The following is a 13,728-nucleotide window of genomic DNA, read 5'->3' as shown; positions in this document are numbered from 1 at the left end:
GTAACACTTTATTTCTTTGTTCAAATCTATTAACAGTTACATGATTAAAACTGATCTTTAAAAACTGAGCGACCACATTGCTACATTAAACTTTGTAAAATGTTAAGTTGGTCGCAGTGCCATGCACTTAATGCCTCATCTGCGGTAATTCTTCAGTAAGGTTCATTAGTTAACATTAGTTAACATATATAAATAACATAAATAATAATGAACAATATTTCCACAGCATTTATTAATCTAAGTTCATGTTAATTTCAGCATTTACTTATGTATTATTAAAATCACAAGTTGTGTTTATAAAGATTAATGCACTGTGAACTAACATGAACAAAGAATGACTCTTAATGGTTTTTAGTAACATTAACAAAGATTAATAAATTGTGTAAAATGTATTGTTCATTGTTCATTTATGATAGTTAATACATTAATGTTAACAATTTACATCTTATTTAAAGTGTTACCATTAATATTTATTCATCATACTGTTGAACTTATTTCATAGGAGCTTCAAGGAAGATAGAAGAAAGCCAGAGTCATGTGCCCTGCATTTATCAGTATCCTTATGTTCGCTGGGTGAAAAAGAAAAACTCAATAAACAAAGTAAAAAAAAAATTTTTTTCTAATACATGAATTATCTTGAATAACTATTATCTATTTATCTACATTATAATTGATTGATGTACTGATATCTCAATTAATTCATTCATTGCTCAGTTGATCTCAGATATGGCCCTGAAATCATTTTCCTTCATCACCCCATACCTTCATCTCCAAATGTTGAGCTGCATTTCACACAGCTAAAGCATTCTGGATGCCAGTTTTTATCCAGCGCAGTCACCATTTTCTGAAGGAGAACATAATAAGGCCAGATTAGGGCTAGATAACATATAGTACAAAGCTATGGGAGTTGATACTGGGTTACAAACAAAGATGAATAACTTCTAATTACACATTTAGGGAGAATTTTGGCAAAACAACTATTGTATGAGAAAAAATCTATAATCCTTTTCTATTAAGATGTTGAAGTATTATGGCTAGCTGTGCCATTTTGAGCACAATTTGGGGGATACAAATGTAAGATCACATTAAGATCAGCTGATCCTCTGTATTTCTCATATAATCACATGAAAAACTTTGATATATATTGTAAGGACTGGATCATGACCCTGAGAGGCCCCTGGTTACGCGTCTTGGGAGACCTAACAGACACTTGTTTTGTGATATGGGCAATTTGGCTTCAAAAAGTTAGAAAACATGCATTATGGCAATTAATATAAGACCAAAACAACAACAACAACAAAATATTTTCTGAATCCTATATTGTTATGTGTGCTGAGGGGCTCTAGTGCTCTATGCATTATGGCAGAGTTTACCAACCCTATTCATGTAGGGCTTAAACATTTTCAAACTCTTCCTAATTAAACACACCTGATTCAACTCATCAGATTGTTAGTAGATTCTCCAAGACCAGAAATGGATGAGTCAGATAAGTGAGACACCCAAAAATCATAGAATGAGAACAACACTTGAACTGAATTAAGATGGATGATGGCACTATCATCCTCTGTACAGCTGGGGTCCATTCTTCGTACCTCGCTTAATACATCTGAGATAATTTGACAGATGCCATATTTTTTTAATCCTGGTAACTGATCTCTGGCTAATTTGGTTCTTCAAACAAGTTAGCGGATTTGATAAAAAAAAAAAAAATAAATAAATAAATAAATAAATAAATAAATCTGGATTAAATTGTCGTAAATTACTCTGTGTTGTCATGTTTATTAGAAAGGGCATATATTTAGATCCTTGAAAACATGAATAGCAGTGCAGCAACTGGTTGCCAGCAAGACAGCGACGTAATGACATTACAATTAAAATCAAGGAAACAGCCTAGCCAGCAAAATGATTTTTTGCATTTTTCAATGTCAAGAAGAGTAATGAAATTAGCAAGTAATTCAATTTTGAAGCAGATTTGTTACATGTGACGGCATTAAAGTTTCTTAATTCATATGATCCATCTTAAGACATAACTGTTTAAATTAATTATGCATCATAAAAGCAATTTGAGATTTGAGAAGTGAGTCCGCATCTCCTGCGATACATTAAAGCCACCTGCATAAAAGCTCACTGTTTAAATCAATGCATTGCTCAGACAAACTGTATGTAATGTGTGTGCAATAAAATTATGAGGTAATTATTCCTCCACAAATAAATCTCTCAATGAATAAAACTGGTTGTGTCTATTTGAATCATTTTCTAAATAATTTTTGGTTTAATAAGGTTGTAAGAAAATAGCAGTGGCTGGGATACACTTTCAGTATCACCTTCACTTAAAATTATGCAATCTAATCCATTGTTTATGTGAAATAAGCTTGCTCCTGAGCAGGTTTGAGCTAAAGGACCTGTTGCTATGACAGCAACTCCAGGATGAGCTTCGAAGAACCTAACAATCCTGGATCATGTCAAATCACCAACAAAAAAAATCAAGCTAACTGGGTTATGCACATACGAAGAACGGACCCTTGTTTTACAGCTTAATAGTATTTTGGAACATCAACACTGAACTGACTCAAGCTAAATAATGACATTGCTGCCTTAGGTAGAACTGCTTGTAGCTGAATTGAACTTGTTTTAAATTGATTAACTTCACACTATTGTTGATCTGAACTGAAACAAGACTGTAATTCTGACCTGAGCTAAATTATGGCACTATTGTATTTTAGAGCTGCTTTATAGCAGATTCTGAATCATCTCCATAATTGAGTTTCCATAATTGTTCCTGCTTTTTTCCCTCAATTTTCTCTGTGAAGCTGCTTTGACACAGTCTGTATTGTATAAAGTCTTATAGAAACAAAGTTGACTTGACTGGTGTTGATGTACCTCCAGAAACAACGTTGGGAAACGCTGCATTAAGGACCTGGGGTCCCATAGTGCTCATCTTGTGTCAAATAAGAAGGGCTCAGCACACAAGTTCATTTTGATCCTTTTTGTGTCTTTTTCTGTGGGATCCCACACCACTGCTAATTTTGTAGGTCTCTTTTATCTGGCACACAAAGTTCATGGAACTCTCTGTTAACAAGCTGATTGATGATTTGACACAAGTGTGTTAAATAAGTGAGACATGGACAATCTGCAGTGCTGTGGGGCCCCAGCATTAAGATATTAAAACCACTTCTCTAGTCAATTGGTGATAACATGATTAGATTGGCTGAAGTTCAAAGTCTAGACTCCTGTAATTAATTTTGAAGCTTTGTTTTAATGGTTTCACATCTGGGATGTATGTACAGTGCATGGTCCCATACAATTGGACCTGATAACAGTAGCATAAAACAGAACATTAACATTTTACAATAAGTTATTTTGTGTTAACATTAGTTAATGCATTAACTAACATGAATTAATAAGCAATATATTTTAGCAGCATTTATTAAACAATGTTAGTGAATACATTTAATATAAGTTTAATAAAATAAAATTTTGATACAATTTTAATGTTCATGTTAGTTCATAGTGCATTAACTAATGTTAACAGATAGGTTAACAGATAACATTTGATTTTAAATAATGTATTAGTAAATGTATTAGTTGAAACATTAAGTTTAATGAATGCTTTAGAAGTATTTTTACCTCCCTCAACTTTAAATAAAAGTTATAATAAATAAATTTAAGAAAGAGTTGGGATGGAGGAGGAATTGGGTTGCCTAAAAGTTGTTGCAGAAGTGAGGTAAGCAGAGGTTTTTTAGATGCTTACCCTAACGCTGTGATTTGTCAGAGTAAATGAGCACGGCCCTCTATAACTTTTGTTTATTCATGTCATAGACTATCATCTTCATTCAGCGTCAGTACAGCTGTGAGTTTTTGAATAGGACCCATAAATGTACAGTATACCTACATTGAGTATGGGCTTGTTGCACTGTGCACAGTGAGGTGAGTACAGGGTGAAGTAGTCAGGCTCACAGTATGGTTGACCATCTTTCTCAAAGAAATTACAATTGCCAAGCTCACACTCACACTCAGAGCAAACAAAGTGCTCTGGATGCCAAACCCGTCCCAGAGCTGTTACAACCTAAGAGAAAGGGAAACAAGATCTAAATTTCTAAAGTTACTATCACTATTATTTAAATCAATAATAATAAAACAAAAAATCAATAAAGAGTTCTAAGATTACAATATTACAAACTAGGATTTAAAACAATGCATTTGAAACATGGTTGTGGTAGTAATTTAGTTTATTTCAGTGAAATTAAATGTAAGGGATTAAACTTAACAACCAAAGATGTTAGGTCTGTCTTCATAGGGTTATATATTTATTTATTGCTAAAAATCTGGTTTTCTGTGAAGATAATTAATGATACTTTTACTTACTGACCTTTGTAAACAAGTACTTCTATAGTACTTCCAATACGAAAACCACAGAAAAACAAATAAAACAAAATAAAAATGCATGACTATTGACGACTAATTAAACTACTGGCTACAAGTTAAATTCTGGATTTTTTAAAATAATTTTACCTGTCCTACAACTGGTTTCTGACAGGCGGAACAGTTTCCCTTAGAGGAGGTAGGCACTCCCTGCCTGCTCAGATCTGATTGGAGAAGACCCAACATGCTGTCCAATGAGCCTCCAGAGGATGCAGAGGGTGGAGAAGCTGTTTGCTGTGATGAAGATGCCACAGGACCCTCAGGTGCTGCTGGCTGATACAAACAAATAACTCAACAGCTACACAAAAATACTAAGATTTTATTTATTAAAAGTGAAATGTTAATAAACTCTCTTCTAATCCAGTTCAATATGCAGTCAGCTATCAGTAAGCCAATAGAAGGTACTACTATTATGATTGAAACGCACAGTATTGTATAAAGCGCTTTAGACTTGACTAACTTGACACACAACAATGCACTGTTTATTTGGTCCTACCAGTTTTTGAGTTTAACATTGTTACCAACATTGTCACCGAATCTGTTTGGTGATTTATTGGCCAACAAGGTGAGTGTTTGGGAAACCAGTTTAAAAACAGTTATTAATTTTGCATTTCAGTCTGGTGACACTAGTTGTGCAAACATTATACACTTCAGTAACTGCATAAAAGTATGTATGAAACATACTGTGCTTTGGACTCTGAAGTCTGATAGAGACGCCATTAGTTTGTCCAGCTCTAAAGTAGCAGATGTAGCTGAGGGTTTCGCTGAGCTAGAAACAGAAAAAAAAATAATAATAATAATAACAACAATAATAATAATAATAATAATATATATACACAAAAACCCGATTCCAAAAAAGTTGGGACACTGTACAAATTGTGAGTAAAAAAGGAATAGAATAATTTACAAATCTGATAAACTTATATTTTATTCACAATAGAATATAGATAACATATCAAATGTTGAAAGTGAGACATTTTGAAATGTCATGCCAAAAAATATGGGCTCATTTTGGATTTCATGAGAGCTACACATTCCAAAAAAGTTTGGACAGGTAGCAATAAGAGGCCGGAAAAGTTAAATGTACATATAAGCAACCGCTGGAGGACCAATTTGCAACTTATTAGGTCAATTGGCAACATGATTGGGTATAAAAAGAGCCTCTCAGAGTGGCAGTGTCTCTCAGAAGTCAAGATGGGTAGAGGATCACCAATTCGCCCAATGCTGTGGCGAAAAATAGTGGAGCAATATCAGAAAGGAGTTTCTCAGAGAAAAATTGCAAAGAGTTTGAAGTTATCATCATCTACAGTGCAAAATATCATCCAAAGATTCAGAGAATCTGGAACAATCTCTGTGCGTAAGGGTCAAGGCCGGAAAACCATACTGAATGCCCGTGATCTTTGGGCCCTTAGACGGCACTGCACTACATACAGGAATGCTACTGTAATGGAAATCACAACATGGGCTCAGGAATACTTCCAGAAAACATTGTCGGTGAACACAATCCACTGTGCCATTCGCCGTTGCCAGCTAAAACTCTATAGGTCAAAAAAGAAGCCATATCTAAACATGATCTAGAAGTGCAGGCATTTTCTCTGGGCCAAGGCTCATTTAAAATGGACTGTGGCAAAGTGGAAAACTGTTCTATGTTCAGACGAATAAAAATTTGAAGTTATTTTTGGAAAACTGGGACGCCATGTTGTTATCAGCGCTCCGTTCAGAAGCCTGCATCTCTGATGGTATGGGGTTGCATGAGTGCATGTGGCATGGGCAGCTTACACATATGGAAAGGCACCTGAAAAAGGTACCTTGAAGGTACCTGAAAGGATTATCCAAGTTCTAGAACAACATTTGCTCCCATCCAGACATCGTCTCTTTCAGGGAAGACCTTGCATTTTCCAACATGACAATGCCAGACCACATACTGCATCAAATACAACATCATGGCTGCATAGAAGAAGGATCTGAGTACTGAAATGGCCAGCCTGCAGTCCAGATCTTTCACCCATAGAAAACATTTGGTGCATCATAAAGAGGAAGATGCGACAAAGAAGACCTAAGACAGTTGAGCAACTAGAAGCCTGTATTAGACAAGAATGAGACAACATTCCTATTCCTAAACTTGAGCAACATTTGATATGTCATCTATGTTGTATTCTGTATAAAATATTGAAATTTGAAACTTCCACATCATTGCATTCTGTTTTTATTCACAATTTGTACAGTGTCCCAACTTTTTTGGAATCGGGTTTGTATATATAGTAATATATATATATATATATATATATATATATATATATATATATATATATATATATATATATATATATATATATATATATATATATATATATATATATATTACTGTCTGACAATCATAAATACAATTATATAAACTGTAGTCCCATATTAACTTGATATTTGTGAGTTTGACTTTCCTCCATTATGTGTTGTTATTACTACAAATAAAGCCATTTATTTAAATGAAGATCTGCAGGGATATGATATGTTATGTAATCTCTTATCTATTATAAGACATGTGGAATGAGCATATGTAGGAAAATGAGTATACAGATGAATAAACATCGCAATATATATCAGTGCACTAACCCAGTAGAGGATGGACCAGACTTTGAAAACTGATCGTCTTTTTTGGTGCTGGGGAATTGTGCCAAAATCTCATCTAAAAAAGACAAAGGAAAAATAATGCATCAGAGGAGTTCTTTTTTAAAATGAAACTCTAGGGTACTGCTTACTGCCTACTGCTGACTATATACCAGATACTGCCTACAATTCTAACTGATTACTTTTCTTTTTTTTTTCTAATTTTATGTAAATGTTATTTACTTTTGGCAGTCTGGAAAATCAGTCAAGTACAAGTGGTGCATGGCACACAGTGTTCCATACACTATGCTATGCCACACTATTGTATATGGCACATTTTAGCAAATATAAACCAGTTATGTGGAATTTCCAGATCATTTGGTGACTGTGCACAGTATACATACTGCAATGCATTTTTGTTATTGTTTTTGTAAATAATAAGTATTCCATTCTGATAGACAAGGACAGATTATGGACTAAGCCAATGACTGCCTGGGGTTTGCAGCGTCATATTCTGTCCTTGCACTCACACAGTAAAGTACTTTGTAAGCTACTAAGAAGTCAGCACTCACCTGTGATGTTGAACTGTGTGGCATTAAGCTCCTGTAGTAAGTGATCAAGTTCACTCAGCCCTCCTCCCAGAACTGAGGAGGAGGAGAAAGCAGGAGGAGGCTCTGCCGTACGTGGGAAGCGTGGTTTACATACTGTACTGAGGAAATAAAAAGTTACAAAACAATTACTATGGACTTACCGCAACACTCAAAATCTCAACATATATTCCAAGAGTTAGTTCTAAATGAAAATTATCATCTTTGATTTTAAATGACATCCAAAGCTATTGTACAGTTTCAGAAGACTCTCAGAAGGAATACAGATCATGATACTTTTAGAATCTTTTATGGTACTTTTCTGTCCTCTATTATTATAAAGAAAATGCAGAGCATTGCATTCTTCTGACCTCATTTGATTGCCTGTATAGTTTGCATCATCAATAAGGTGTATATACTGAGATCTGAGGTCCTTTTATATCACTCTATTAGTTCATTGAGGCGCCTCAAGTGTCGTTGGGGAATCCTGGAGTGTGACATATGAGGGAAACCCCAGTATTACAACTCAGCATCACACAAGCCATGATATAAAGTTAAGGAAACTAAGCAACAGAAAACAATATATGTATTAGATGTATTGTATTAGATGTTAGCTCTGTATATCAGCATCGTGTAGAATAGCATTATAATCTCCTTTGGTAGAGAAAGTTGCTTACATGTGGCTACACGGGGAAACAAGTAATAGCTGCTGAATTAAACGTAAACACAGTCTTAATCAGCTTTTCCACATATATATACTGTTAAACTATACATAGTTTTTGTGAATGGATTGCTGCATACCAATGTGCCTACTTATACTATGCCTTTAAAGTACTTTTGGTGAAGAAAAAGTAAACACTTTTGAGTGTGTAGTAGAAGAGTAGACACGCTTCGGGACATACTATAACGTCATAAAATTGCTTCTTTAACAGTCCTCTGTTTAACTCTGTCGCATAATTACATGCATCCTGTCACTGTAAACTGGCCTGTCAATCATCTTGTCACTTTTAACATCCTCCACATTTCATTTAACTTCCTACCATATTGGAGAGAAATGAAGAAGCATGTTGCTCTGCCAGCCGTGAGTCTTTATGCAGAGAACTCTGCTCATATTTATTGCATAATGATGCATAATAATATAATAATAATGTTTGCTGTATATCAGATTTAATAACAGCTGTTTTAGTAAACAAAAACATTCAAAATATATGCAAAGATATATATTGCTTCAGCATTGCAAGGTTTTTATTCCCATTATCCACTCATAAAACACCAGTTCACACTGATGGTCAGGGCTATTTGGTATTGTCTTATTTGTCTCCGCGCGTGTGCTTTAAAATAAAATTAAGACACAATTGCCAGTGTAGCATCTGCTTAGGATCATGTACGATCGTTTTTTGTCATGGAAAATTCTCAAATAACTGCTCTGATGGCTTTTGTTCTACCCACTTAAATGAAATACTTGTGCTGTCCAATCTATTAAGGCTCCATCTGTTCCCTGAATAGTGAGGTCAAAATATAAATTTAATGTAGGATCTAGAAAAAATCTGATCATGATTAAACCAGAAAAATGTAAAATAAATGAACAAAAACAATTTTTTTAAGTTTAGGTTCATAAACATTAAATCACTCAAACCCAAAGCAGTTATTGTAAATGCAATGATCACAGATAATAGTTTTGATGTACTCTGTTTGACTGAAAACCTGGCTAAAACCAAATGATTATATTGGTCTAAATGAGTCTACTCCACCAAGCTACTGTTATAAGCATGAGGCCCGTCAGCCTAGTCATGGGGTCATTACAACAATATATAGTGATATCTCATTGTTACTCAGCAAACAGGATACAGGTTTAACTTATTCAAATACAAATGATCCATTAGGACTTGGATTTACTGACCTAATAAACTCTTTTGGAGTCAGGCAAAATGTAACCAGGCCCACTCATCGTTTTAATCATAATCTAGATTAAATTATTGTCACACTACATTGCACTACAAGACTCCAGCCATGGCGATGCTGGAGGATGGCAGTCCCGCGGAGCTCGCACCGCAATGATGGTGGGCTGAGGGCGAGCAGAGGGGCTGCCAGATGACAGCAGTGGAGTAGGCAGGAGCTGGTGGGAGGGCGGGCATTTTCGAGGAGCGGGCACTGGAGGGCACATTCTAGGAGTAGGCACTGGAGGACACATTCTAGGAGAATTGGAAGCCCCCTCAGAGCTGGATAAGGGAACCATGGATGAAGGAGGGCTGGACGGGACCAGCGGAGACAGCAGAGACAACGGAGAGAGGAGAGAGGAGAGAGGGCAGTTTGATCTCCAGATCAGATTCCAAGTAAATGAGATCCTCCTCCTCGTTTTGGCCCCTTTGCCACATCATACTCAGCTCACCCTCAGCCACGGTGCAGGGGGCGGAGCTCCTCTCCACGTTCACACCGTCCGTAGCTTTCTCCCTCGTGGCAGGCGGTGTTGCCAACTCACACACCTTGACTGATGTCACGGCCTCAGGCTCTGCGGCAATACTCTGCTCTGTCGCTCTCTCTAGCGATAGCTCGTCGGTCGCGGCAGGCTCTGGATCTCCGTCAGCGGTGGGCTTGGGCATGCACTCTGCACATCAGGGAGATGGTGGGCTGGGCTCTGGGTCGGGAGTGGCACTGGTACCTGGGAACCGCCGGGGAACGGAGATCCATTTCTCGCCAGTGTCCACTCCACAAAGGTGGTGAATTCCGCTCAAGAGCCATCTTCAGACGACGGGGCTCTGCACACAGTGTTGAGGCTGGCATCATAGAATGCGCACAGCGCATCGTTCAGATAAGTGGTAAGATGGGTCACAGCCAGAAACAGTCTGGTATAACCCTAGAGCAAATTTTCCCCCTGCTCCAGCATGAAGAGGATGAATTCAGGGCGAAGAAGGGGATCCATAGGGGCACACAACAGAAACAAAAAGAAAAAAATGGATGAATTCAGGGCGAAGAAGGGGATCCATAGGGGCACACAACAGAAACAAAAAGAAAAAAATGGAAACCAAACGGAAGGTACACAAACACGGAGGTTACTGTTTTGGTCAGGTCTTCTGTCACACTACGCTGCTGGAAGGAACACGGAGCCGTGGATAATCCCAAGAGTTTTATTCATCCAACACAGGGTAAATCCAACATAGGGAACAGGAGGAAGACACACGTACATAATTGGTAGACCCGACAGAGACCTAATGAACAGACTAGGACTTGTAACATAAGGGCAATTAGGGGAACACAGGTGAATAGAATCAATCAAATTAATACAATTAACAGGATGAGAACCTGGGTAATAGGGAGCAAAACACACAGAGACAGTCCGGAACCCTGACAATTATATTGCATGGAATCGATCTTACTGATATAGATATAGTACCTTAAAGTGATGATGTTACTGACCATTTCCTTGTATCGTGCTTTCTGTGTATTACTGATATTAACTATATGGCTCCACGTTATCATCCAGGCAGAACTATTGCAGCCACCAAAGACAGATTTACAAATAACCTGCCTGATTTATCTCAACTGCTTCAAATGTCCACTTAATCTTTAATATTTGGTCTTTTCTTTAGGACAGAAATGCTATAGCCACTGTAATTAAAAGAATATGTGGACATCAAAATGTGTAAACTCAAAGTGAGGGTTTGAGCTTTTATTTTGAAACCGTGATGTATTCTGCTGAGTTTGCGTAGATTTATAAATGATTTACCTTACAAATCTGATGAAATGGCGCACATTGCGTTCCCAGATGAATGTTATAATAAACCCAAACTTCACAACAACATGAAGAGATGGAGTTTGAGATGCTCCACACATGTAAATGATAACGGTTCCTGTGAAACTACTGTAAATGGAGCCGCTGTGTGACACACAAACTTAACCTACACGCATGTAAATAAAGCGCATAAACTGTATTAGAACTGAATTTCATATAATTATTTAATTAAATCGTAGCATTTGTGAATTCACAATTATGCTTAATTATGATTTTAAATGGGTTTAATATATCATGCAGCCTTGGGAAACAGTCTAATAATGTGTTTTATGGATTCCCATCCGTGAAATGCGCCACTGCCGGTATTTTGCCGGTTAGTAGACTGAGCAAATTAAAATAGTAATTTATCACCTACAGTAATTTATCATATTATCATTTGTACTTATTCACCGATCCTAATGTAAATATGAAGAATATACATTTAAATATATTTTATACAAAATATTATTATACAAAATAGCTAAATCTCAAACAGTGGATAATTTTTATCAGCATATCGGCCAGCTCTTAAACTGCTCAATGTTAAATCATATGTCTGCTTTCAAACAATGTGTATTGTGAAAAGTGCTATAAAATCTGACTTTGTTTAACGTGATATAGATATAGGACTATATCATGGCCACTTAATATGTGAGCAGCACATATTACACAGCTCTGTTCTGCCCAAAGTAGGCTACTCTGAGATGCTGTCACCCAGCGTTTGTTTGTAACTTAATCTAACTAATTCTAATAAATCTAACTAACTAATAAAAAAAAAAAAAACAGCCAATTGATCCTAATTGAAATCGCTGTGATTAGCGCCTAATATTTCTGTAGTAGTCAAACAGTGTAGATCGTTAAAAACATAGGCTACATAAAAGAATGTGCATGCTCCTGTCTCAAGCGTCAATGCCAATAAGCCTTGCTGTATTATAAGCCAATGAAATTTGGGGGTGGGCGGGGCAACATGTGTCACTCCGCCCTAATGTGTAACCCCATTCCATCGTCCAGGCTGAACTCTAGGGCTATTCAACATTGGGACACAGGGAATAACTTGCTCTACCTGTTGCTTTGGTCTTCATCAACAGCCGCTTGCGCCACCTGCTGGTAAGCGACTAACAGCAGATGAAGATCATGCATCAGTACTACTGCTATTCCTGCAGTTCCCGGATGTTTTGAATTGAAATATTTACAGCTTAAATAAACAACTATGTTAAATTTCAGCCCCTAAAAATGCAAACCCTGAAAATACAAGGCATTAAAATGCACTGTTAATGTTGTGTATTTTTTTTTTTCAGTTTTTTTTTTCTCAGTGTAATTCCACATGCTTTTTTGTTTCAAAGACAATAGTCATTATTTTTCTTCCATACACAAGCTTCAAATCAGATTTAATCCTTCTAAATTCACACACACACTGCACAAATATACAGAATTTCCTGCTGTGTTTGCATACTAACCAACAATGGGCTATAAGCATGGAGCGTTCTTTAGAACTTCCACATAAAGATAAGCCAGCTCATACAATTCCAGTGAAACGTCATTTGATGTTGTGGTATATGTAGATAGAGATAGAGACTCTGAGAGGGGGGGCCAAGATGGCAAGTATACCATCACTGCAGAACATAAGGGTCGTGGTTGGATCCACATCTAGGGGGTGGAGATTGGTAGGTTTAGGGGTGGAGCTCTGGGAGATTGGTGGGTTTAGTAATCAGGGGGTGGATATGGGTAGGTTTAGATATAGTGCTGCTTGAAAGCATGTAAAACCTTTACAAATCACAAAAACCATTCATAAATATGACCCAAAACATAATTATGTAGCATTTGGACCAATCAGACACACCATTTTTCATTTGATTTAACAAATCAATTATTCATTAGATTAACAAATGATCACAGATCCCTCTAAACATACTAGGTGCCAGGATGTCAGCGAACGACTCCAGACCCCTGGTTGCCATGGCAACCACGACACCTCAGCCAGACCAGATAACTTTTATGACCTAAGAGTATGTGGAGAGGATCTTCCTCCTACTAAGTTCTCTCTGAAACATACTGCTATAAAAATGGACTCTTCTATAATTAATTCATAGAAAAACCTTTCTTTTAATGAACACACATATGCTTCAGGTCTTTGTGTATGTTGTTACTGTTCTTGTATATTGTCTTTTTGTCTTGTATACTGTTTTATGCATGCTTATGATAGAACCACTCGTTCATGTAATCTTACCATGTTTAGAATCTATGAATTCGTCTTCAGATGATCTAAACAAGAGTGCATATTATATGTTGATACCTATGCAACATATTAGTGTTCTAAGAATCCTTACTAGTTTGTATATCAACTTC

At 36.6% G+C, this 13,728-nt stretch overlaps 2 protein-coding genes across 3 annotated transcripts in view; one reads left to right on the top strand and one right to left on the bottom strand.

The window, feature by feature from the left end:
- The window catches only part of avl9 (AVL9 homolog (S. cerevisiase)), a 700,673-nt gene that overhangs the window by 418,036 nt on the left and 268,909 nt on the right, over positions 1-13,728 (top strand). The window lies entirely within an intron of this gene.
- The window catches only part of LOC109099523 (transforming growth factor beta-1-induced transcript 1 protein), a 191,459-nt gene that overhangs the window by 102,006 nt on the left and 75,725 nt on the right, over positions 1-13,728 (bottom strand). For both annotated transcript variants that reach the window (XM_042767396.1, XM_042767397.1), the window contains 6 exons: positions 7,599-7,735; positions 7,033-7,105; positions 5,107-5,191; positions 4,513-4,695; positions 3,893-4,066; positions 763-844 (listed from right to left, as the gene is read on the bottom strand). In XM_042767396.1, the coding sequence (XP_042623330.1) occupies positions 763-844; positions 3,893-4,066; positions 4,513-4,695; positions 5,107-5,191; positions 7,033-7,105; positions 7,599-7,735 (734 nt within the window). The remainder of the gene's footprint in view (positions 1-762; positions 845-3,892; positions 4,067-4,512; positions 4,696-5,106; positions 5,192-7,032; positions 7,106-7,598; positions 7,736-13,728) is intronic.

The sequence above is a fragment of the Cyprinus carpio genome, chromosome A12, assembly GCF_018340385.1.
Source record: "Cyprinus carpio isolate SPL01 chromosome A12, ASM1834038v1, whole genome shotgun sequence".
NCBI lineage: Eukaryota > Metazoa > Chordata > Actinopteri > Cypriniformes > Cyprinidae > Cyprinus > Cyprinus carpio.
This window is presented reverse-complemented; position numbering and strand designations above follow the sequence as displayed.